The sequence below is a fragment of the Camelus dromedarius genome, chromosome 8, assembly GCF_036321535.1.
Source record: "Camelus dromedarius isolate mCamDro1 chromosome 8, mCamDro1.pat, whole genome shotgun sequence".
In the NCBI taxonomy this organism is placed as follows: domain Eukaryota; kingdom Metazoa; phylum Chordata; class Mammalia; order Artiodactyla; family Camelidae; genus Camelus; species Camelus dromedarius.
The window spans coordinates 33,807,000-33,832,694 of record NC_087443.1 but is presented as its reverse complement, the minus strand read 5'-3'; the positions used below and the strand labels follow the sequence as shown (position 1 = coordinate 33,832,694).

At 52.9% G+C, this 25,695-nt stretch overlaps 1 protein-coding gene across 1 annotated transcript in view; it reads left to right on the top strand.

The window, feature by feature from the left end:
* The first annotated feature begins 5,108 nt into the window (after positions 1-5,108).
* The window catches only part of COL13A1 (collagen type XIII alpha 1 chain), an 83,052-nt gene continuing 62,465 nt past the window's right edge, over positions 5,109-25,695 (top strand). Inside the window, exons 1-8 of the mRNA XM_064488101.1 lie at positions 5,109-5,113; positions 10,137-10,163; positions 12,645-12,680; positions 14,739-14,765; positions 17,171-17,221; positions 22,823-22,858; positions 23,375-23,401; positions 24,041-24,067. Coding sequence (XP_064344171.1) covers positions 12,666-12,680; positions 14,739-14,765; positions 17,171-17,221; positions 22,823-22,858; positions 23,375-23,401; positions 24,041-24,067 — 183 coding nt within the window. The 5' untranslated portion in view covers positions 5,109-5,113; positions 10,137-10,163; positions 12,645-12,665. The remainder of the gene's footprint in view (positions 5,114-10,136; positions 10,164-12,644; positions 12,681-14,738; positions 14,766-17,170; positions 17,222-22,822; positions 22,859-23,374; positions 23,402-24,040; positions 24,068-25,695) is intronic.

Genomic DNA, 25,695 nt, shown 5'->3' with positions numbered 1-25,695 from the left:
AGTTGGCTCCTAGGGTGGAGATGGGGTTGCTTTGTAGCTGTTGCCAATTTCTGTGGTGTGAATGCTCCCACCATGGTTGATTTCCAGCTGCCAATGTGAAGTCACTGAATGCAGAGTTGGGAATTGACGCACACAATCAACCCTCACAAAAATGTATGTAATATGCGCCAGTCCCAGCATACCACCATCCGGGTACTTTTATATTTTTTCTAAGAAATATAAAGCCTACTACTGCCCCTCAAAGCTCTGCCAGTGGTGGGCTGTTCCAGGAAGAGTGTGGACTAGGATGCAGGAGCCCTTACCAGCTGTGAACCATAGGCAAGTTACATCCCTTCTGAGCCTCAGTTCCCTGATCTGTAAAATGGGAACTGGGTTGTGGTGAAGCACAATGAGCTAAGATACACGGAAGCCCTCTGAGAGTCACCAAGCATGACTTGTCAGACATGCTCTCAGGGCATCAAATCCAGACGGTCTGCCCAGAAGTCTGCTGGAAAGCCAGTATTCCCACCGTGGGGCTGCATGGCAGACAGGCTTCCTGTTCTCTTTGATGTCAACCTCAAAGTTCAGGGGCTGCCTCAAAGCTCGTTCAGTTTCCCTTGACAGGCCTTCACGCCTGCCGCTGACGAATTTCTTTTCATGGTTTTTGAGCTACCTGTGTTTCCCTCCTTAGCCACTTCTTAAGGGGGAAGTTGTTCCTTTTATTTCTCCTATGTCCTGGGAGGCTGTGCCAAGCTGTGTTCACGCCGTGGTAGCATCAGGCGTGCATGAGCTCTGCGACCGTGAATACGTGCCTTAAACTCTCTGGGCCTCAGCTCTTCCATCTGTAGAGTGGGACTAATAATAATAGTAGTTATTTCACTGTTTTGTTAGGCAGTACATAAAGTTTTTTGAATAGTGTCAGGCACAGACTAATTGCTTAATAAATGAATTATTATTTATCCTAACAAAGTCTTGAGTGGAGGCTGAATAGGCCAACCTATAGGAGAAAATCGCCAAAGTTGGCAAACTACAAATGGACTGAGGGCCAGGGCCTCGACCTAGGAGCATAAGCAGGACCGTAGACACATGGGGAGCCCAGAGACAGGACTGCTTCTGTTAGTACAGTGCTGGATTTCTCACTCTTGGCACTATTAACATTTGGGGCCAGTTAATGCTTTTTTGTAGGAAGCTGCCTGTGCATCATAGGATGTTTAGCAGCATCCCTGGCCTCTACGCGCAGGAGACCAGAAGCAACCTCCCAGTTGTAGCAATCAAAAATGCCTCCAGATATTGCCAACTGTTCCCTGAGGGGCAAAATCACCCCCGGTTGAGAACCCCGGTTCCAGCAGATAGAGCGTGACAGGCACTGTTAGTCACTCGGGTCTGAGGAGAGCCCGGGATGCAGAGCATCTGTCCTGGCAGAGTGGGTGGGTCGGCACGTGGCAGAGCCAAGTGGCAGGTGGTCAGCTGCAGGCAGCCTGGCAGCAGGCACCAGGCGGCATGGGTCGGGGCTAGGACCCCAGCTGCTGGGAGCCCAGCAGTCAAGCAGGGTCAGATCATGGCTCGTATGACGTTGAACTCAGGCACACCCTGTGACTCTTTACTTCTCTGTCCAGGACTGGGACTGGATCCAAGGTCTGGATGAGGGGTGAGGGGAAGAGAGGAGAGGGGCCTTACCTGCTTAAATTAGAAGGGGGACCCTCCCAGCCCTAGACATGACCTATTTGACCTTCATGACCTCCAACCTGGAGAGCACGGGCTTCTGGGTAAGTTTCAAATCCAGGCTCCGCTGCATGGAAATTAAACCTAAAAAAGAAAGAAAGAAAAACAAAACAGACGCTGCCATTTAAGACAAGGGGACCACCTTAGGAAGGTTGCTTAACCTCTAAGCCTCAGGTTCTTCATCTATGAAATGAGAATGATAATGCCAACCTTGTGTGTATAATCTTGTTATAAGGATTAAATGTGCTGTTATAATGATTGTATTTAGTCTGCCACGTCATAGGCACTCAGTAAATGTTGAATGAATGACTGAGTGAACAAATGAGTGAATCCTCTCACAGCATAACTTTCTCCCTTAAATTCTCTTGTTCGTTTTAGTTCTCTTCTCTGGAACTTCTCCAGCTCTTTGACATAGAAAACTGTTAAATGAGTTTTTTCTGTCTGTATCACTAGAGCTTAGCATCAGGACTGGTAGATATTGAATGCTTTAAAAATGAACTTCTTCTTCCTCAAAGGGTGGTGACTGTGCTTTATTCATCTTTATAGAGCCACAGCCCAGCACAGTGACTGATACACAGCAGGTGTTGATTAAATGTTTGTTGAATGAATAAATGAACATACCAAAAATGGCTGAAAGAAAGGCGTGACTACCCAGGATTCTTCACTGGAGTGCATTCCTACACGTCCCTTTAGGAGAACATGACTGCCTTACTTGGAGGACGTTTGCCAAACCCCAGGAAGGGCAGCAGTGGACTCACTGAGGTGGTGGGTGAGAGGGTCAACTACACAGAGCAAGAGAGACAGTGTAGTTTATTAGCAAGACCCCTAGATAGGGAGTCAGGAGACCTGGGTTGTGGCCCCATCCCTGTCACCTTGCATGATCACTACTCTCCCTGGGCCTCTGTTTCCCCACCCATACAATGGGGACTAGGTGATGCCTTGGGGTGACCCTGTCTTTTGATACTTGGCCAGCATGACAAGTCAGTCAATGTTACTGAGCATGGCCAAGTGTCATACATGTGAGACCAACCAGTGACATCAAGGCACTACTGCTTTCACAAAGCCATCGACTCCCCAGCCACCTTAGAGCAGCTGCGCCCCGAACACAGCATTAGATGAAGCATCTGCTCTGAAATCCAGAGGTCTGATGAAAGCCGGCAGGGGCAGGGCAGCAGCAGATTTTCCAAGGGCCTTAAAGATTTCACAGGGGGACCCTTGAGGATCATCATTGCCAGAGGGGGAAATGTTAGTGATAGAAAAAGTCTTTTTTTTTTATAACTCCACTATCTCTCTTCCCCTAAGGTACAGAATCAACTAACAAAGAGGGGCTTTTCCCATCCTGAAATCTGTGTGACAGGTGGGGGGTTGCCAGCCTGGAAGAGCTTGACAGAGCCAGATTCCCTTGTATCAGAAAAAGGGGCCCGTAAAAGAGAAGTGGGAGGGTTGGGTCCAGAGAGAGGAGCAAGAGGCTGAACATGACACGCATCGAAGGGAGAGGCGTGGAGAGGGAAAAGGCCTGTGGGCGATTTGGGGGTAAAGTGAGTTGTATTTTGAGTGAGAGGAGTAGAGAGAGGTGCTTTGATGAAAAGTCAGGAGCTCCGCTGCTTACTAATGACTTGGCCTTGGGGGAGTAGGTCAGCCTTTCTGTGCCAGAGTATCTCCATCTACAAGGTGGGCATAACAGAATCTCCTCTGCAGTGGAAAACACTTAGGATTGTGCCTGGCACATAGTAAGGACCATAGAGGTATGTGCGGTAATGGTGGTGATGTAAAAACCTTTGAAATCTGCAGTAGAATTTATATCACTTGGGGGGACCCAGCAAACTGCTCTCCTGGGCCTGGGCTAAGTGCCGCGTTTCACGTCAGCTGCCCGGCTACATAGTGTGATACCTATGCAGCCGAGACTGCTGACAGCAGGCAGGGTGGTCACCGGGGCTCCGCCGCGTCACCAGGGACTCCTGCAGAGCCTGTGCACTGGGAGCCCGGCGGGTGCAGGGCATCTGCTCGCCATGTGGCTAAACTATCCCAAAATTGCTGTGGGCTGAACTTTGTCACCAGCCTGTTTCTCACAAGGACACTTCCCCTGGCCAGGAAGCATGGACTTTCCAGCTGGGCTGGCCCCTCAGGCAAGCTGTACTCAGGGGATATTTTCAGATTCAGGGTGACATTCCCCTGCTCCTCAGCCTAATAGGTCCCAGATGGTCCCCGCCTCCCTCAACTCCCCTTTCTCTCGCTGTTCTGAAACCTTCTGCCTGGGCCTCCTCACCCGGCACCACATCTCTTCACTATTTTATTATTATTGTTGTTGTTGTTGTTTTGTTGTTGTTCTTGTTGTTGTTATTATTATTATTATTATTATTAAAAACATTTTGTTCTCCCTTAACGCGATGGCCTGACAGAGGTTGCGTGCTCCTGGAAGGGGCCCAGGACAGAGGAGCAGGCAGTTGAGGGGCTGGGGGGGGAGCCGATTTTGGGAACGTGAGGAGCAAAGGGAAACATCAGGAGTCTCTATTGGCCGAGCATAAAAGAAGCAACAGGAGCAGCAGCTGTGTTAACTCGGCCAGGTCACCAGGGGCTGGGCAGACGCACCGGCCCAGCTGGGAATCCCACGGACCTGGGGGGTTTTGTGACTCATGTTTGCAGAAATGCCTTTCAGTTCACTATCTTTCTGTGGCTGCTTTTTCTCTACCTTACCTCCCCACCTATCCTCCTGTCCCTTTTGCGGAACCTTTGAATTTGTAATTCTTGGCTGTTGTCAGAAACAAGATAGGGCTATTACTGAGGCCTGTGGGAGGGAGGAGGGAGAGTGGCCACACAGAGGAGGAGGAAACAAAAGGGGGAGGCGTGGAGGGAGGGTGGGGCCGGAGCACAGAGGTGGGCGGTGAGGAGGAGGGAGTGGGCAGCAGACCCAGGAAGACAGAAAACCTGACTCACAGCTTAACAGAAACCAGGACAGGCCCGATAGACATCAGGCAGGGAACCCAGTGAGAAACCTTCCCCGCTGTTCCTGCTGCTTTTCCATTTCGTTTCATGGAAGCACAGAGAGGACGACGAATGTGCTAATAATCGCAATCTCTTTAGGTTCTGCTACACTTCTGACCTTCAGCAAGGTGCCTGAGTGCCCACTGCCCTGTGTTCAGTGTGTACGAGCTGCGTGGGTCCCACGGAGCCCATCTGGGGGGTGGGAAACTAGGGCTGTGACGCGGACCTCTGGGTTTCTCATCCAATGATGAAAATATGGAGAGGAAATAAAGGGGGAAAAGTCTATACTGTGAAAGTGGGCCAGGAAAATATTGACTTTGAAGGCCAGATGGAAACCCTTCAGCTGAAGAATTCTTGGATTCTGCTTCTAAGGCAGCCCTTACGACAGTGACACTGACCCTGGCATTTTCTCTCTCTTGCAGGACCTCCTGTAAGTACTCCAGTGCAGCCGGTCTCGCACGTCTGAAAAGCCTTGCTCCTTGCTGGTAACCGGGCCCTGGGTGGGGTTACTGAGCCCCCTGCACCCTCTGCTGAAGTCTGCAGGGTCCCTCCAGAAGGTTGACGTGGCCACCATTTTGCTTTCCACCCACCTCTGCACCCTCCAGGCCCAAACAGTGGTTGTGCCCAGGGCAGAGCGTGTCCCAGTTTCAATCTGAAAGGCTGGCTTGCCCCATTGTTAGGAACAATGCCTGCTCCTTTGTCCCCAAAACAGCCAAGTGGAGTCAAAGAAGCACCAGGTATTAGAAAGAAGAAAGAGGTCATCTCTACTTAGTTCTGGTCCTTGAAACGTGGCCTGCCCTTTTAGTAAACAGGTCGGTGAGTGGCTCTCCGTGTGGACTGCTCTTGAGGACGTGGTGTCCATGGCACTGTGTGGGCAGCTCCATCTGGCTGAGTCACTTCGGGCAGGTGATGGTGGTGGTGTTTTTATGTAAGAGAGTAATGTCAGTGGGTTACATTGGGAAGCGGCACGAAGTAGAGGCAGCATGTCAGGCTCCTTCCCCTGGTATCGCCCAGGAGCCCAGGGCAGGGTGGGGGAGCCAAGCCATTTACAGAGAACCTGAGAAGAGCCCGAGGAGACTGCCTCCCCAAAGTAATGGATCCAGAGAACAGGAGCGCGTCTTCTGAGGACAGCATTTGATATCCCAACAAAAGCCCCAGAGATCGCCAGGGGAGCTGGGGATTAGAGTTGAAAGGGCCAGGCCCTCCACATCAGATCTTTCTCAGCGACACTGAAAGCGGCCCTATCATCCTCCCTTCCTCGGAGAAGTCATTTCCATAGCTGTTCTCCTCTTGATCTGTACCTGTGAGAGCAGCCGGCCCAATTTGTAATAAGACCATGATGTTCCATTACATCTATGTCTTTCTTGAAAGGCACAATGAACCCGTGCAGCCGACCCCGCCTGGCTCGCTCACTGCTCTGTTACAGAGAGAGGAAAATCGTGTCATTCCTTGAAAGGAGGAGGGGTGATTTATCACACATGTTTTAGATGTCAGATCTCAATTCCTGTCATCAATCTTCCAAAATAAACTCTGCCCTGGGAAACTTCAGTGGACCACCTGCTGGAAATGGGCTGCTTTTCCCCTTCTTTTTTGACAAAGCCAAAAAGAGCCCTTGTCTCCTCCACTCCCAGGACCTCCCCCATCTACCTCGTTCCCCCAGCCAGGCTACTGGGCTAACCTGAGTCCATTCTGGGTCCTTGCCTGACTCCTTACCAGGAACACAGCATCCTGAGAGCTTCTGCTGGCCTCATCCCACAACTGTTCCTAGCTGGAGAGGATGCTGCCACTCCTGGGGGCTCTGCAGTGCCAGAGCAAATGAGGGGGGTGGATCTGGGCCTCTCCTCACAATCCCTGCCCACCCAGCCACCACCCGAGCCATGGGGTGAGGGAGGGGAGCCCAGGTAGCTTTCCTGAATTCTCAGCCTGACACAGAACAGGCCTGAACCTTCACCCAACTCTGGCTGAAGCCGCAAGGTGCAATGAGGAGGAAATGGGAAGCTGGCATGGGTGGGAAGCGCCCCCTCGCCCCGTTCTCTCTACTTCTTACAAAGGAAGAATGTCACGCCAGATGCAGGGAGAGGGAGATGGCAGCTGCTCACAATGCCTGTCTGCCACCCTCTGGGTGTTTCTCGGATGCCTCCGGGGGTGACTCTAGACCCCAATTCCTGTGGGCTTAAGAATGGCCAGCGCCCAGAGAACACAACCACCGAGGATGGGTTTAAGTAACAGAAGGAATCATCTGAGTGGTAGAAAAATTGTACCCACCACTGCCCCCATCCACCTCTCACCCATGGCAGACATTGCTAATCAATTAGGAGGCTTCTTAGCCTGTCATCTGTCACTACCAATCCATTAGTCTGCTCTCAAGCGGATAGCTGTTGACCATTCCTGCAATAGATTTAAGAAAAATTTCTTAATTATGAGACCTGTGAGACTGAAACAGATGACCAAAGGAAGTATGTATGTCTCTTTCTCTGAAGGAATATAGGGAAATATATGATATCCAGCTGCCAGCCCTGGTTGAAAGCGATCCTTGCTGAAATACTAGCTTACACTTATTTACTATGTGTTAGACACTATTGTTTTTTTATGGAGGCAGTGTAATAGAGTGATTACAGGCATGGGCTCTGGAGCCAGACCCCCTGGGTCAGAATCCTGTCTCTGTCACCTCTAGCTGTGTGACCTCAAGCAAGTTACTTTACCTCTCTGTGCTTCAGTTTCCCCACCTGAAGTAGTAGTAGTGTGCTTCATACAGGTGTTGTGAGGAATATATATGTTATACATATGAGTGTGTATGTATGTATAGGTATATGTATATTCGTATAATGTCTATATGTATGTGTGTACATATGTATGTATATATGTATGCCTATATTTTTTCGTTTAGAATATATTAACTCATTTAAATTCTAGAAACAGAAGACTTCTCTAGATGATCCCCAAAGATTCTGACAAGCCTTTAATTTTCATTTCATGTCATTTTGTTTTATTTCATTCAGTAAGCTTATTTCATTTTATTTCTCCCCCACCTTGTTCCAAGAAACATTTTTGGGGTGATTTACAAACTAAATAAGGAAACAATGGAGGGGAGGCATAGAAAATAGAGGCAGGAAAACAGGGAATTCAGGGCTGATGATACCACAACATCCTGTGGACTCTGCTTTGAGCATCCTGGTGGTCAGAGCAGAGAGGAAAGCAGAATTGTTGCAAGTGTCAGGGTGCAGTAAAAGGAGCGCCCTAGCATCTGGGTGAAGCACTGCTTTCCCTGGTGCTGAGACCCTAAAGAAGTTCCTCTCCTGTGCGGGCAATGTTGGTGGTCAGTACCCTGGAGCAGTGGCAAACTACCCCTTCTGTCCCCATCCGGTGGGGTAGACTCCCCCTGTGTGAGGTTAGGAACCCTCCTCATGCGCATGCTGCCTGGGATGTGCTTTCTGGGACGGGAGGGAGGTGGCCCACTCCCTGATAGTGTTTAGAAGGGTTGGGAAGAGGGATGCGCTCAGCGCTAAAGCTCTGGGTTGAGGCCCCTCAGTGCTGAGCTTCCTTTGAGGAGCTGAGAAAGAAGGAGGCTGTATTCCCAGCTTCATGGTATCTGCCCTCAGGTTCATTCATTCACAAACATGAATTAAGGACCTACTAAGAGCTCAGCACTCCTTTAGACCCTGGGAACACATCCGTGAACCAAGCAGAAAGCACCCTGCCTGCCCCAGGAACAAAACCCAGCAGAGTGAAGGGGTGGGCATGGGCCCTGTGCCCCTGTGGCCACTAACCAGCAGCCCCCCAGGACCCCCTGGCTGGGCCCAAGTGAGGGCATCCCTGCAGCCCTGCCTCCAGGATGTCCTCAGGAACAAGGGACAGGACGGGGCATGTTTATTCCTTGTGCTGCCTGTGTTGCCTTAGCAGCCCTGCACGGGATGCACTTGTCTCCCGGTGGACCCCCTGAGATCCACTCCTGTTGCTGCCACGGGTTTACGGGAAGAGCAGGATGTCTGGGAGGAGAGAAACCGCACCTGACGGCAGAGTCCAGAGAGGCCAGCCTCGTCAGCCAGTCCTGCTCTCTCCGTGATCGCAGTAGCTAGTGTTTACTCAGCGCTTGCTCCCTGTGGGTCTCCTGTGCTGAGTCCTCTCCGTACATGATCTCATTTAATCCTAAGAAGTAGATATGCTTGTTCTCCCATTTACAAGGTGAGGAAACTGAGACACAGGGAGACAAAACAACTTGACTAAAGTCACTGACGAGTAAGTGCAGAGCCGGGATTCGAGCACAGGTGGGCTCACTCCAGAGCCCATATCTTAACTAAAAGCCTGCTTCTCCCTGACCAAGACCCCATCTCTCCTGACCACAGGCCCTGGCCACGCCAGGCTGGGGACTTAGCTCAAGAATCTCTCTCCAGGTGCCCCTGCTCCCCACTGCCAGGCTCTCCACGGTGCCCCACGAGGCAGCTCCTAGAGCAATTTCTCAGACACCATCTTGTATCAGATCCATCTGGAAGTCAGAAGCCAGAGCAAAAAAGACACGATGAGCTCAGAATTTGCTTGGTTCCTGAACCCCATCCTATACATGCTGCTCTGAGGTTAACTATTATTATCGACATCTTGTTGAATGTTTTCCTCTTTCCAGTGGGATTTGAGACCCATCATATGGAGTCTTTAGTCTACACCCAGAATTGTTCTAGGCAGGAGTCCTAGGGTTGTAAATAAAGGGTTTGAAAAAGCCATGGTGGTGGTCATTGAAGACTCCTGGAGCCACACAGGGCCCACACAGGGTGGGATCCAGCCTCCTGCCTCACCCCCAGCACCAACTCATTGTGGAGATGGTGGTCTGAAGCTGGTTGGAGGCATTAAAGGAAGGAAGTCCCACTGCCCTCTTCAGCATCCCAACAGAGGGGAAGGGGCCCCCTGGGGGACGGTTGTGGTCCCTCAGCCCCAATGGGGCAGGTCCAGCAGAAGTGTACCAGGTGGACCTGCTTCATCGCAGCAGACATCTGGCTTCTCCTATGTGGTAGGACATGTCTGACCGCCTCGGTCCCTTTCCCAGGCAGGGCCAGCACACATGAGTGGGGGACACGTGTGCACTGAGGCAGAGGCTCAGAGAGAGGTGATGCTTTCGTGAGGCCCAGAGCCCTGATGATCCTTGAGTCATGAGTGACAGAGACATGATGGGACATTCTTGTCTTTCTGTTCCCTGTACCTGCCCTGGGCCTGGCATGGGGGAGACCCCTGCTAACAGCTGTTGTGAATGAATGAATGAATGAATGAATGAATGAATGAATGAATACTAGGACTAAAAAGAGGCTTAGCGAGTAAAGCCCTTTCTTCATTTTGTGCATAAAATAGCAGAGGCGCACAGAGCACAAGTGACCCCCGGCCCTCACGGCCAGCTGGGCCGTGTAGAGCCGTTGGATATTGTAACACCTTGACCTTCCCAAACATCACTCTTTCTGCCTCTATTTCAGGGTCCTGCTGGAAGACCTGGCCTCCCGGTGAGTAGCTTTCATTTTGTTTTTCCTTTGCATCTCTTTCGCAGGCTCCTTCTCAATCTGAGGACAGGTGAGGTTGGGTGGCTGCTTTCCTCCAGGTATATCGAGGTGGAGGCCTCTCTCCAGCATCTCTAGCCTATAGCTGAGGGTGAAGCTCCCCTGTGCCTTTCCTGCGGCCCCAGGCAGGCAAATGAGTGCATGCAGGCCCCTCCAGGGCTGGATCTGACTTCCAGACTAGTGGCCCTATAATGGGGGGACTGGACAAGAAGGCAGCCTCCTGGCTTACTCGGTGTCCTCCTGTGTCCCAGCTTAGTTGAAGACCATTGTCCCCACTTTGTCCCATGCCCCCTGGTAAGAGTAGACTCCAAAACTTTGTTTTCCTCCCATTTACCATTTCTGAATGCTAGAGAGGCTGTGTCAAGTAACCACGGGGGCTTTGGAACAAAAGTAGAAATAATACTAATAGCCACCTCTCACTGAGACAATACATGCCAGGCACTATGCTAATCCCTTTTCATATATCTGAGTTGTTCAGCCACTCAGTGAAATGGGCATTGCTATGCACATTTTATCGGTGAGGAAACAGAGAGAGGTAAAATAGCTTGTCTGATTGCCTGGGCTTCAGCTGTAGGCTTGTTAGCGGCCCCACGTTACTCAGATGCGTAGTGGCTCAGGCAAGATGCTGCAGCCAGCCAGAGGGCCGAGGTGGGGCTGGCAGCAGGCTGCCCTCTCTCCCTGCACTGAAGGCCACATCCATTGGCTTCTAGGGACTTCTCTGCATCCCTCTTGTCCCAGTTACTCCTCTTTTAGACTGAATTATACTATCACCTCCTGACTAATCCAACAGCTTCTAGGATTCATGTCCAGCAGTGACTTTCTTAATAAAATGCATGTGGGAGAATGTTTAGCCTCGAAAATGGAAACTCTCCTAGCAAGTAGAAGCTCTAGAGCAAAGGAAAACAGGGGAAATCTGTCCCGTGAAATCCAAGGAGGGGAAAAATAAGATGACTAGGGAATGTGGGCAGACTTTGTTTTTTTCTGACGATGTCCACCTTTAAAAAGCATTTGGGGGCAATTCGCAGAGCAGGAACAGCCGCACAGTTTCCAGTCTCTGGCTGTTCCATGCCGGTCCCTAACCCAAATGTTTTATGGCCAGGACTGCAAAGAACATTAGTTTTTAACAAGAAATGAAAGAAACCCAAACACACATCCTGCAATATCATTCAAAAGCCCAGGAGTGAGTGGGCCATGGGGATGTCACAGCCAGCAACCAGCGGGCCTGGCATCCTCAGCAGGAAGGGTCACAGCCCCGCTTAGGCTTCCATGAAGGGACCTGGGATTGACCCACAAATTGACTGATTGACATTGGCCTCTTGTTGTGAAATACAAAAGTGTGAAGTACACACATGCTTATAAAAATCACTTGCCCGTGGCCATGCCTGGCTCACTACCCGTAGACGCGGTTTACACAAGCACTCACCAGGTGCCAGACACCAGGAGTTAGCTCTCCAGAACCACAGTCTCATGGCATCCTCCAAGCAGCCCCAGGCGAGAGATGCAGATAGTTAGGGAAGTTCAGGAAACAAATCCACGCTTATAACCATCACTGCGACCTGCCCCTCTTTCGCAAAGGCTGAACATTTTACTAAAGACACTCTCGGCCTTAACAGTGTACGTGTAGCAGGAGCCTAATTCAGAGCTGCTCGCTATTCTCTGGTGCGTCCACATACATCTTGGGATGCTAACCATCTCCGAGGCATTTTGCCTCAGTGGGGTCAGCAGACACAGAATTACCCTAGAAATGCCCACCCTGCAGGGGCACCCACAAGCCCAGCTATCTCCTGCCCAGCAGGCCGGGACAGATGCCATCGGATTCTCAGCCCCTATTGGTTTCCACCCTTTCGGACTCCCAGCAAACCCCAGGCCCCACCCCAGATTTTATGAGTCTGCACACATTATGATTGCAAAAAAATATTCTCTACCAAAAGGGGGAGGAACAAAACTTAATAAGCAGATTTCCAGAGTGAAAAGATGTAACCCCTGGCTGCAAAACAAAGCAATTCCCCCTCTGAGCAGCTGAAACTCGTGATGCGACTGAATCCACATGGCGCACTGTTGGCCCTGGGGGTGGCAGTGAGGAGAGGCAGGACTCTGTCGGTAGCCTTCCCAGACAGAGGGCCTGGGGAGTTGGTGGGAACCATGGGCACTGCCCCACAGCTCCAGCAGAGACAGACCAAGGGAAGTGATTCACCCATCTGTCATGTGGGAGCTGCCACTCACCCTGATCCGTGCCTTGAAACTGAGCATAATGAGGATGTGGCCGAACAGTCTATGTGGCTGAAAGGGCAAGTTCACCCACATAATGCCTGGGAATCTTCCCAAGTGCCTATGCAAACCAGGTCTTGAGTGTCTAGCTAGCCATGGGGTCCCTCATGTGCTGGCCCAGCTCCAGCAACATCTAATTGTTTCTGTCTCTTTCATCAGGGGGACAAAGGTGCCATTGGGATGCCTGGACGTGTGGTGAGTTGGAGCATCTGCACCTGCCTGGGTGGCCATTGCTTGCTTCCCCATGCTGGCCCATCCTGCAGACCATGGCGAGGCGTTGCCTGTCCCACCTCTCCCTTCCCCAGTCCAAGTCTGGTTCAGAGAGGGACATGCGAGTTGAAGGGAAAAGTTTTAATCCAGTCCTTCAGATCTTGCAATATGGCTTTATTCTCCAGAGAGCTGCCATGGCAAAGGAAAAATCCAAAAGTTGCATGAAGAAAGCTCTTTGCCAATTACCTACTGAGGACTCCCACCCCCTTAACCCCCGCAAGGCTGGCAGCTCACCCTCAGATTTATAGCTGCTCCTGCGACCATCCCCCAGCAAGAGCAGGAGAAGATGGCAAGAAATGCAAACTGAAAGTGCTCTACAGATGCTATTCTGGGGCCAGCTTCCGGGGCACCTGCCCTAGACAGAAACCAGAAGATGGTGAAGAGAGGGCTGGCTTCCAGGCAGTGCCTCCAAATCCTCCCCAGGAGGCTGGGAGTTAAAACATATAACGTTTCCTGCTGAAAAAATTAAGATGGTGAAAGGGAATGTTTGATAGGGAGCACGCATCTCAGGGATGGGAAGGTCAGCACTAGGCTTTGAGGTCCCAGCACCAGGGTTTTTCCTGGTGGCTTCTAGCCTTTGAGGGGCTAGAAAGAGCAGCACAGGAACCTGAGGGCAGCCTCAGGCAGTGATGGCCACACGCTGGCCTCACCAACCCCCAGCCTCATCTAGGATGTGGTCCGAGCTACTCTCCTTGTCTGACCTCTAACTCCCCACCGCAGCCTCAACCTCCACCCTGGCTCCCCAGTGCCCCCTCACCGGCCCTGTGCCACTATTCCATGTCACTCACATGCTTTGCCTCATAACTTCACCGCTTGGGCTGGGTTGGCCTTAGGCCTGGGTATGGCATCCCATGTGAATTGGCTTGCCTGGTATGAGCCCTGTGCTCAGAGAAAAGGCACCCACATCATAGCTAATGCTTGAAAGTGCTGCCTGTGTGCTGGGCATGCTGCTAAGAGCTTTACACACATCAGCTCATCACAAGAACTGCATGAGGGAGACACATTATTCAGATGAGAAGACTGAAGCTCGGATGTTAAGTGTCTGTCCCAGAGTCGCAGGTCCACCCCCCTACCCCTGTTTCCTTCAACACAAAGCTGTTTGCAAGCCACTTTGAGGCTTTCTTGCTGCTTGTGCTATTTTAAATGTGACAGTGGACCCTTTTGGCTGCCCAGTAGGTGTCCTGGCATGAGCCACCTGATAAGGACTGGGGTAGCCAGTGAGTGTGAAATGCCTGAGTTGTTCCTGTAGTTCACCAGAGGAGGGATACTGGCTTCTGCCGATTAAGGTGGCTTGGAGCTGTCTTTCTGCTGGTCACTGCGGTTATAGAGGGCCTTGGTGATGACCCAGTTTCCTCTGCATCCCGGATCCATCTTCCATCCTCCCAGACATGTGTGTCCTTCTATCTGTCCTCTCACGTTCCTCCCGCCCCCTCCCACCTTCTTGCCTGGCTGCCCTAATGACTCCTGGCACATTGAGCTTGGCAAAACTTTGTACTTGGTGCTCAGTTGGATCCTCAAACCAATTAAATCCCACCTCACCACAGGGTCCTTGGGAAAGTCTCTCCTGTGCCCATCCCCACCCCAAATAGCCCAGCCGGCCGGCGCCACGCATCCTCAGATGATTCTCTGACCTGGGTGGTTTCTCCTGCTCTCTGTCTGCCTGTTTCTCTCGCTCACACACACATATACACATTCTTCAGGAGGGCCTCTTAAGGCTCCTGCCACTGTTTCTGTCTTAGTTATGTGGCTGGGGCTGGCCCCCGGGCTGAGGCAATAGTTGTCCGTGTGCTATGCGTGTTGGACACAGGACCTGTCGTTTGTCAGCATCTGTGTTTTGTGTTGTTTCTTATTTCACGGTGATTTCTTTTGTTTGGTCGTTGTGCCATTAACACGAATTCTTGTGTGTGTGCCTCTCTCTCATCCTTTCTTTTTTCTCTCCCTCCCTCTCTTCCCTGCACCCCGTGTTGCATGTGGCTGCCCCAGGGAGGAAAGGGCCAACCAGGTGAGAAGGTGAGTCTGCACTTTCCCCTCCGCGTGGCTGCCCCCGCCTCCACTTCTACCCTTGGACTCTGGGGGTGCTTTCAGAGGCCCCCATCTCAGCCCTCCTTCTGGCACATAGCCAGCACAGCGTGCCACCCTGGCCTGTTCTGCCCTCGCAGCCTCTCGCAGCCTGGTTTCCTAACAGCTTCCACACCATCGGGCTAAGGTCCCAGCTTCCCTGGCTGAGTTGGTCTCCCCTGCCCACAGAGGCTGCCTGTGGCCTCTGATTTCTGCCTAGGGCAGACACCCTTCCCAGGGACAAGGAGAGCGCAGACTGCTGTTTTGTGTGGCTGGTTCTAGCCCCTCCCCAGCCCACCACTGGCCCCTGAGCCTCAGACACTGGTGCTGCCCCAGAAAGTGTCCCTGAGGGAAACACCCAGAGAGGCTCCCAGAGTCGTAGAGTGGGGCCCCCTGGAAGCCAGAAGCCCAAGAGATAATCCTGAAACATCAGCCCTAGCAGGCTCGGAAGGGTTACAGAGAGCCACACAGCTAACCAGCTCACTCTGCAGATGAGGCAGCTGCAGCCCAGAGACGGGTGGGGCTTGCCTGAGGGCCCCCAGCTAGAGAGATGGGCAGGCACTGGAAGCCAGACCTCCCGGTGCGCAGCCCGATACATCCATGCCTGGACACTGCTGTGTGAATTTCTGCAGTCGAGCCTCCCCGTCTCCAGGATAACGATGACAGCAGTAGTAACAGCATCTGGCAAACTGTGTCAGGTGCAGATTAAGTGTTCGCTCTGTTCCTCCAGTTAACACCGACGCAGCCCTTCCGGGGGGGCTTCAGTACTCCCATTTACACGAGGAGCTGAAACTCAGAAAGGCAAGGTCACATACCCAAAGTCACAAAGCAAAAAATGACAGAGCTGGAGACGAGCCCGGGGTGTCTGACTCCAAGGCTGGGGCCCCTAACCACTGTGCTATGCTGTCCTCCAAATGGGATGAAGAGTTTGGGGCTAAACCACCCAGCAGGAAGACGGGGGACACAACCACTGTATACAGACAATAGCAGACCCTTGCCAGCCCCTTCCTGTATCAGGCATTCTTTTAAGCACTTTACAACATTATCTCATGAAATGTTCACATTCACCCTATGAGACAAGCACTATTATCCCTGCATTACAGATAAGGAAACTGAGGCAGAGAGAATTTAGGTAGCCCAAGGTCAGACAGCCAGGGGAAGCAGAGCTGGGCTCAAACAAGCATTTTGGCTCATAACCATCACATTATACTGCCTTGTATAAAAATGATTGTATAATTGTAATGGCATAAATAGTTATTAATTTGAAGTCACTCCTCACCTGAGTGTGAGGCATGACAGTTGAAAAATGTATTTCCATCCCTCGCCCTGTAAAGGCAGCAGAGATGCTCTCAGGCTTCCTTTCACAGAGGAGGTATGTGGGCTCGGAGAGATTCTGTGAATTGCCTGGCAGAGCAAGACCAGGAAGTACGGCCCTAGATCCCTGGTTGGAGGCAGTATCCTGCCTCCTCCCTGTCGAGCACAATCTGGATCCTTCTGCCAGAGCATCACCTCTCACGCCCACCTGTGTTCTGTACATCCTTCATCGTCCTTCTGTCGCCCTTCCCCACCCTCAACACGCACACGCACACGCACACACACACACAAATTTATCTAGGCAGCTGGACCACCCTTGGATGACACTTTGAGCTCCCAGCCCAGAAGCAGCCACCATCTTCTCTAGACTGAAAATTCCCAGACTTAAGCCCTCTGTGTCGTTCTGACACCAGGACTAGGAGGTCCAAGGCAGCTGTAATCTTCAGGCTGGGGCTGATAGGCCCACACAACAAGTATGTGTCTTGTCCCCACCCTCTGTTTGCAGCAGCACCTCCCTGAGGCAAGTTACAGGGTGCGCAGCCACGTGGGTATTTGGGGCCAGGGAAGAGGACCTCAGGGGTTTTAAAGCTTGGCTGGGGCTGGGGCAGGTTGGGGAACATCCTGAGCGGGGCCCTGTGGGGACGCCTCTGGGGCCTGAGCAGCAGTGGCTGAGCTGAGTGTCCCCCTACCCCCACCTCCCTCCCTGTACCGCCCTCTTGCCCATCACTGGGCTGCATCCTCTTTTCCCTGCTTCCCGGCCTGGGGTCCCACATGTATGCTCTCACTCATCTCTCCTCTCTTCCTTCCTCCGGCTTCCCCACTGCCCTTCTCAATCCTTCCCGAATGTGTCCCCTCTCCTCTGGATCCCTCATCTTCCTCTGCATCCTCTGCCCACTGTGTCCTCGGCCTCTGGCTCGGCACCCCCACCTCACCCACCCCGCCTTCCCCACCTGCCAGCTGCTCCTTCTACTCTTCCCCACCCCTCCCCTCCCGCCCCTGCCCCTGCTCCCTTTCCCCCTCCTCCCTCTTTGTCTCCCCAACAGGGGGCCCCAGGAGATGCCGGGATGTCCATCATCGGTCCCCGTGGCCCCCCAGTAAGTGATTTTTGCTCTTCTTTGGGGTGGAGGGATGAATGAGTTAAGGGCTGGGTGGGGATGGGGGAGCACGTGTCCTGGCTGTGCCTCTGGGTGTGACGACCACTGCATGGGATGCAGTCAGCCAGGCCAGGCCTCAGTGCTGCTGTTGATGTTAAAGAAAATGGCCTGACTAAATATACCAAAATTACAACCTCTCGGGAGGGTTCACAAGGGCCTGCCCTCTAGCCACGAAATGACAGCAGCTGTGAGGCAGCCCTGCTGTTTACAGGCAGAGGGACAAAGGGCTGCTCCTCTCTGGAGGGGTGCTCCAGCTTCCAGGGGACAAGCCTTGTTTCCAGAAGCCCATGGAGCAGAGACCCAGAGTCCAGACTCCCTGACCCCGGCACCCACTCCTAGTCTTGGCAGAGACCCAACCCACCCCGTACTCTCAAAGGCTCCTTTTTTGTGCTCAGTGCTGGGTCCGGTGTTCCGGTATCCTCCACCCCATGGCCAAGGACTTGGGAAAATCAGAGCAGCTTCCCCTCAGATAGGCTTCCTTAGGGACCAAAAGGGGGGCATGGGTGATGATGTGGGAAGATATCATGACGATGGGAAGGAGGACTGGCTAGTTTTCTCAAAGAGCGCCCCACCCACGAGCTTCAATAAAATCACCAAATGTCAGGGTGGAAAGGACTTCAGTGATGGTCTAACACAGCCCTCTCAGAAGGGGAAACTGATGCCTGGGGAGGGCAAGGGGCTTGGCCAGGATCCCCCACATAAAGGCTGGAGCAGGATTAGAACCCAGGACCCCTGGCACCCAGGGCTTCCACCACAGCAACAGGCTGCCACCTGTATGCTCTGCTGTGCTCTTTTCCTGACCTGCCCTGCATGGTGAGAGAGGAGGGGCACGGAGGGCTAGCCTCAGACTCCCAGAAGCTGGCCCAATGGATGGATGAAGCGCCCTCCCCACACCCCAACCCTGCGCCCATTCCCCTGCCTTCCATGGAGAGAGCCAAGGGGAAGCCAGAGTCTCCAACCCACAGACTAGAGAGAGGAGTCAGAGGGCAGATTGCTAAGCTACCTCCAAATGATGGGGCCCTGCTGAGCTGAGCAGCCAGGGAGGGGCTATGGTGAGAGTTGGGAGCTGAGAAGGGGAGCCTGGGAAGGTCAGAGAGGCAAGCTGAAGGATGCAGCCAGGGATCAGGGCTGGCGGGCAGAGCGGGGGCCTGGGCTGGAGGCAGGTCTTGGAGGGGTGCTGGGCTGTGTAGACAGGCCTTCTCAGCAAGGTTTTCTCCAGCTCAGACCACAGGGATGAGGGCTGACCCTTGGCTTACTCTGTGGCTGGCAGTATCCTAAGATCTTTACTCATTGCAGCTCACTGAATCCTCATGAGGACCCCACAGGTGGGTACTATTAGCAGCTTTGTTTTATAGATGAGAAAAGCAAGGCACAGAGAGGCTGAGTGACTTGCTTAGTACACAAGAGTGTGGCCATGCTGGGATTTGACACTCAGCCTGGGCCGTGTGCTCTGAGTCTGCACTCTGACCCCCACTGCTGTAGCAGACCACCAGGCCCTGGGGTTATCTGTGCTTCTGGGCTCACATGGCCGCTGCCCCAGTGGGCTGTAAGCCTCCTTGTGCACTGAGGGAGCCACAGCCTGGATGTCCTGAGCCCAGGTGTTCCCCAAAAAAGTGGTGCCCAGCCAGGGGGAACTAGGAGACGGGAAAGTCCCAGGGAGAGACAGTCCCCCAGGTTCTAACAGCAAGGACTGAGCCTGGGGGTAGTCCTGTTAGGAGGACAGGGGAGTAACACAGAATGCAGGCCCTATGCTTTGGCCACCGTTTCTGTCTGCCTCCTGATGTGACCACATATGTTCCATTGCGTGGACCACTAACACTCCCTTCGCAGCATCCTTCAGCAGTGTGATGTCAGCAGGCTACCTAGAAGTGACTGAAAGGCCCCACTTCTGGGGAATATGCTCGGGGGCAGGGTCTGCCTCAGCTCCCCCGGCCTCCAACGCAACGTGCATAATCACATCTCCCAAGCTGGGCTTGGTTCTTATGGTGAAAAGTCCCTTCTGTTCTGGTAACAGCAATAGCTTCCGTCTCCTGGACACCTGGGAGACTTGCTAGGTCCTATGCTGAAGCCTATATATGTGCTGGTCTCCTTCAGTTCCCCAGGGAAAGCTGTGAGGCAGGCCCTGTCAGCCTGTTTCACAGAGGAGGAAACAGAGGCCCATAACTAGCCTGTGGTCACCCAGCTCGTCCGTGCTGGAGCTTGGTTTGGGCCCAGTTGGCCTCATTCCAAAACCAGCATTCTTTCCCCAACACCCCCATCTATGGTTTAAGCTCTACTGTTTAAAAAGTATGTTTACCTTAAGGAGGAAAAACTCCTCCCTTTGCATGTTGTGTTGGTGCTGGGAGAGGCGTTACGGTACCAGGAGGCTCAACCAAGCCCAGCACCCTCCGACTTTAGCCTGTGTATGTGACCATCACCCAGATGACTGGGGCCACCCCTGCCGAGTCCTCACTAGACACCAGAGCAACCCCCTCAGTTCCTCCCAGGAAGCCACCCGGAGCTGGTGAGAGCAGGAACTGCAGAAGACCAAGGGGCCGATTGCAATTAAGAGGTAGAGGTCAAGTGGGCAAGTTCTCTGTGGCCAGGGATGATGAGGAACATGTGGCTTTTCACTCAGCCAGGAAGGGCCCAGAATCCATGCTGCTAATGAGAACCAGCCTTGCCGCTCCCAGAGGCCACTTGCCCCCTCTCTTGAAGCTTTAGAAATGGTGTGTGCAAAAGGGGATCCATCCAGGCCCTTTAGAGAAGGACGGTTCACATTCCAACGAGGCAAGATGCTGGAGCAATATGCCGATCAAACTGGAGATGGAGGCTGGGAGCTTTAGATGCAGACTGGCCCAGCAGGCACTAGGAAGGTCATCTGCCCCCCACCCCACCCCCCCATCTCAAAGGGAGCTCATCCCTTCCTGGGGCCCCTCACCTGCCCAGCTTCTCTTCAGGGGCCAGAAGGAGCTGTCAGAATTTCCAGCCCTCATTCACAAGGAGACATCCCACACCAGGTCGATACCCCTGTTGAGTGTTTCTTCATTTATTCATTCCATTAATATTTGTCAGGCACCTACTGCATCCTAGGTGTTGGGCAGATGATGGAAACCTGACTGCAGGCTGCTTGCCCCTTTGCAGAGAAGCAATCCCATAGCGATTCCAGTACAGACAGTCAGCGTTCAGCCAGGGATGGTTAGGGAGCTGTGGGGACCCGGAGGAGGCACCTGACTTGGGGTGAGGGCAGTCAGGGAAGGCTTCCCGGAGGATGACATAAAACCCAGAAGCCATAGGAGAAGATTGATAAGTTTGTCGACATCAGTGTAGAATTTCCCTATGACAGAAAATCTACCGTAAAAAAGACAAATGCCAAATTGGAAAGAATATTTGCAACACATATGACTCAGTTACTATTCTTGACAGAGAGCATTATTCAAATCAGTAGGAAAAGATAAACAATGTAGTAGGAATTACGGATAAAGAATACAAACAAGCAGTTCACAAATAAATAGAACCGGTCAGTAAACACTGGAGGAGATGTCCACCTTCAGCGTAGATGTGAAGAGATGGAAACTGAAATCCGGTTCCAAGCTTCTCCGAGTGCCTCACCCAGCCCAACCTCTCCAGGAAGTGGAGTCCCAGTTTCCATTTGGTCAATGACAACATTCTTCCCAAGATCCCTGAAAAAGCCTTGGTTAGCCCTGGATTTGGCTCTGGGCTGGAGAGATGTGTCCTGCTACCAGGGCCAGCTCTGTAATCAGCCAGCCATGTGATTACCCCTACCGTGTAAACATTACCAGGAGTGGGACTTGAAGATGTTTCTTGGAATCCTCTCCTCCTGACCTTCTCTTCAGGCCTCTCAGCATTCAGAGTGGCTGACAGTTTACACTGGGGGGTTTCCAGGTTTTCTCCTTAGTGCTATTCTTAGCATCACTTATCCTTGACAGGAGAGAAGCCTGGGGCCCTTCTGGTACATGAGTGGCATCTCCACCCTCTTGCCCTTTTGGATGCCTGCCACAGGACCATCCTGGGCCCTCAGCATACTCCAGCTCGCTCCCTGTATGACCAGTGCACCCACCCTGACAGCAAGGCCCCCATCCCACTTACCCGTGTCCCTTGAGCATGTCTGCTGAGCAGACGCCTCTGGGCACTCATGTCCACGGCTTCAAGGAGGACCCAAGGAGGCTGGGGATGTTTCAGATTTATAGCAAATGGATCCAGAGAAGTCTTCCTCTAGGCAAGGTCTTATTCTGAAACTACTGCTTGATAAGGATAAATCTTCATAGATTCTAAGACGTACTGGCTCAAAAGCCACCTTGCTTTATGCTGGTACTCCTAGGTTCAGTTCAGTTAAACATCCAATGATAGCAGCTACCATTTCAATAGGCTTTACAGATATAATTGAATGACCCTAAGAATTTATACTGTTATCCCCATCCTATAGATGAGGAAACAGGCACAGGGAGGTTTAAATAACTTGCTCAGAATCACACAGCCATCAGTGGTGGTGGAGGCAGGATTAGAACTCAGTCGGCCAGGCTCAAAAGCCCAAGCTTGGGAAAAGATCGAGATCATCTCAGTCAAGGGGAGACACCAAGCTGAGAGCTAATCATATGAAGGATGTGGTGTGTCCAGGGAAAGGCAGATGCACCAGGGTGCCTGAGCAGAGAGTAGGTGGGAAGATAAGGCTGGAAGGGAACCAAAATGGTGGATCAGGATGAGACTGAGGATGACATTGAATGATACATGAACAGAAAGGAACACTTGCTGGTTCATGAGAAGGGGAGTGACAGGACCCATGTTTCCTAGAATCTCCTGATCAGCCGGCCCCAGCCCTGTGCATCTGCACAGCCTCACGCTTTTTCTCCTGTCCACACATCTCTTTTGCCCTGAATCTGGGCCTTAAGCCACTGGGCTGTGGCCAGTGAACCAGCTTCTAATCTCCAGCCTGAACGCTGTCGTTTGTGGCACTCTGCACCTCTGGGAAAATGGGCGTGACTGCTCTGCCTTCCACCCAGATTGGGGTATCGGGGGATTGCCCCACCAGGAGCTGCTAGGCAGCGTGAGAGGACAGTGAGCCACCTGACCTGTTCTGGCCTGAAAACACATTCCTAAGGCCATGTTCTGACATCCAAACCATCCTCAGATAAATGGCCGTGAGCAATGGCTGTGTAAATGAAAAGGACTTAGACAGTCACAGTCCAGGGGTCCAGCGTGCTGTGGGCCAAGTCCCCGCGGTCCTTGCTCTCTATCTTATTCACGTGCCAAGGTTCAGAGTGTCTGGGCAGTGAGAAGCTCTCAGGGGCCACTTCCCAGAAAGATCCAAAGGATGCTGGCCACCTGCTTTTCCCTGCCCCACCCCCGGTCCCTGGAGGAGATTTCCTATGATGGTCCGTCTCCATCTTTCTCCATCCTCCCTCCCAGCCAGTGTCTCCCATGGACGATCACAGAGGAGTGGGAGAGAAACCATGGACTCTCTGGGAGCCAAGGTGAACCAGGGACTAAGGTTTGGCTTCCTCTCCTCCTCGCCCATCCTCACTCCTCTCCTGCTCTTTTCAGGGCCAGCCGGGCACTCGAGGTTTTCCTGGATTTCCGGTAAGTGGAGAGAACTGGTGAGCTGTGTCCCCGGCAAGCCCTGGACCTGGCTGGGTTAAGCTTCAGCCTGAGCCCACCCTCAAGCTGCTCTTGCCCTTCCAAACCCCGGTCAGTAAGAACCCTCTCCTGCAGCCTTTCTTGGAGAGCAAGCAAGGAGAGTAGCCCAGCATGTGGCTCATGGACAGGGAAATCAATTCCAAAATAAAGGGCGGCAGACAGGAACAGGCAGTGAAGTCACAGGCTAGTGAGTCCCAGCAGGACACTGGGAGGTTGGGCAGATGATGTACTGCAGGGAAGCCTCCTCCAACCTGGCAGGTGGTGTCTTGTTCACTCCTCACAAGGGCCCCTCATGGAAGATTCTATTATTCTCATACCATTTTAGAGTGGGAAGCTGAGACTCAAGCTTGTTATGGTCTCATAACGGCAAGCAGTCAAGCAGAGACAGCCTGGGGCCTTAACCACTGCCTAGGAGACCTGTGACTCTCGCTGTTTACATCCGGCCTCTTTCTCTTTCAGGGTCCCATTGGGCTTGACGGCAAACCGGTGAGTAGACCCTCTGGTGCTGTGGGCTCCTCCCCTTCCCTTGGTCCTAACCCAGTGTCTCTCAGTCCTTCTGCGAGACCCTGACTCTTTGGAAGAAGCTTCAGATAGAATGAACGTTTCTAGGGTGGAGAGTCGTTGCCAGTGAGAAGGGGAGGAGGGGCCATTAGAATGAGTTGTCCCTGACCCAGTGGGCCTTCCCTGGGCGCAAGTCCATGGCCCCAGGCTAGGCTCTGATCATCTGAAGCAGGAGCCATCCTAGAATTTAGTGATTCTGGGGCACTCCTGGGAGGGGCTGGCAGGGAGAGAGGCAAGGAGGGAGCAGGAAGGGGAGAGGGGAGGAGAGCTCAGTCTGCTAATTCTGAAAGAAGCCTGGGCACTAGTACACACCCTCATCCCCCAGCACTGCGGGGCGCCTCCTGTGTTCTCCTCGGGGTCCCCCACCTTGTTGAGCCCCCACAACACACCTAGGTCTGTGTGGAGGCTGCTTCCCGTCCAGAGCTCCACTCTGTTCACATCCATCCTTTTGACTTGGCCCCAGACACAGACGTTCATGGGAGGAGCGTGTACCACAGGGCCTGGGGGGGCGGGGAATTCTGGCTGCAAACAACACACCTGGCACTCATGCTCTTCTCCTTCCAGGGCCACCCCGGACCAAAGGGGGAGATGGTAAGACCCAGCTTTCCTGTCTTCCCTCCATGGGTAGGGGGTCAACCTGGCCCTCGGGGGCCACACAGGCACTGCCAGGCAGAGGGGGCCAACAGGGACAGTAGGAGGCGCTGCCCCACAGTCACTCCCCAGCTGTGTACAACGCGTCCCCTAGGTCCTCACTCAGCACAGGGAGGAGAGGTGGGCAGGGGCTGCTTCTCCACCTGAAGAATGAGGAAAGGGAGGTCCAGAGAGCGTCGGCGCTTGGCCAGTGTCACACAGAGGCCAGTGTCTTCAAACCGCCACTGGGGATGGGCTTGTGTTCAGCATACACACAGGGGCGAAGGGAGCCCATCCAGCACTTTGTCCTGAGCCTGATTTCCTAATGCTCCCTGCTCTGGGTCCCCTGGGACTCCAGGCGCCCCTACCCCAGCTGGAAGCACAAAGCAGACCTGGAGAAGCAGACCACTGCTTCCACCCTCCTCCTGGCCCCTTCCCACCTTCTACAGAGCCTTTTAAAGGAATTTCCTCTTTTCACTGTCTCCCCTAGGCTACTCTTTTTAGAAGGGAAAGGCCTCCCCTTGTCAGGGGCCTTCCCCTCTTGCGGAGGGGGCCAGTTCTTAGTGAGTTGGATGAACCATTAAGAGCAGATGGGCCAGCCCTGGGCTTTCCTGCCTCCGATGCTAGTCACATCTACCTTGTGAGGAACCAGCTCCTGGGATTTGTGCCGGGTGGTGAGAGCCCACGGCAGTTTCCCTGCTTCTGTGTCCAGCCACCTCTGGCTTGTGCCTTGCTCCAAGTGCAGATGGGAGCCAGGGCACTGCCAGAACCCTGTCCTCTGAGGGACGTGGATAACCTGGGAAAAGAGATGGAGGAGGGTAGGCTGGGAGACCTGAGCTTTAGCCCCGACACTCCCTAACTTGCCATGGGACTCTTGGCAGCTCAGCTCCCTCTGGGCCTCAGCCTGCCTGCTTGACTCAAACTCAGCTAACGTTTACTGAGGGTTTTCTCTGTGGTGGCAGGGGCTAAGTACTGTACATGTACCATCTCACCTAATCCTCAGCCTAGCCCTGTGCTCCAGGTCCTGTTAGTGTCCCCTTTGACAGCTGTGGAAACTGAAGCCCAGAGGGTCTAACTTGCCTGAAGTCACACAGCTAGGGAGCGTCCAGAAAGGATCCCACCCAGTTCTCGAATTCCTTCCCTCCACATTTTATTGTCTTTCTCCCTCTTTATTCCTCTCTCTCCTTCCCTTTCTCCCTGACTCCTTCCTTTGACATATTTTCATGAAGTATCTGCACTGCTGGGCACTGTGCCAGGTGCTGGGATACAGACAGGAGTAAGTCCTTGTCATTCTGTAGCACACAGCCTAGTCTAGGAGACATACATTTAAATAATCACTCACGTAATCAACAAATTGCCTTAGCAGTCGGTGCTATGAAAAGCCAGTACCTGTTAGCCTGAGAAACCTCAGCATAACAACCCCTCACCCAGGCTGAGGGTCAGAGAGGCTTTCCTGAGAGAAAGACTTGAACTAGGTCCTGAGGGATGAGGATTTAACTAAGAGAGAAGGAGATGGGAAGGGGCATTCTGGACATGGGAGGACAGCATGTGCAAAGACCCTGAAATAGGAAAGTCCTTAAAACATCCAT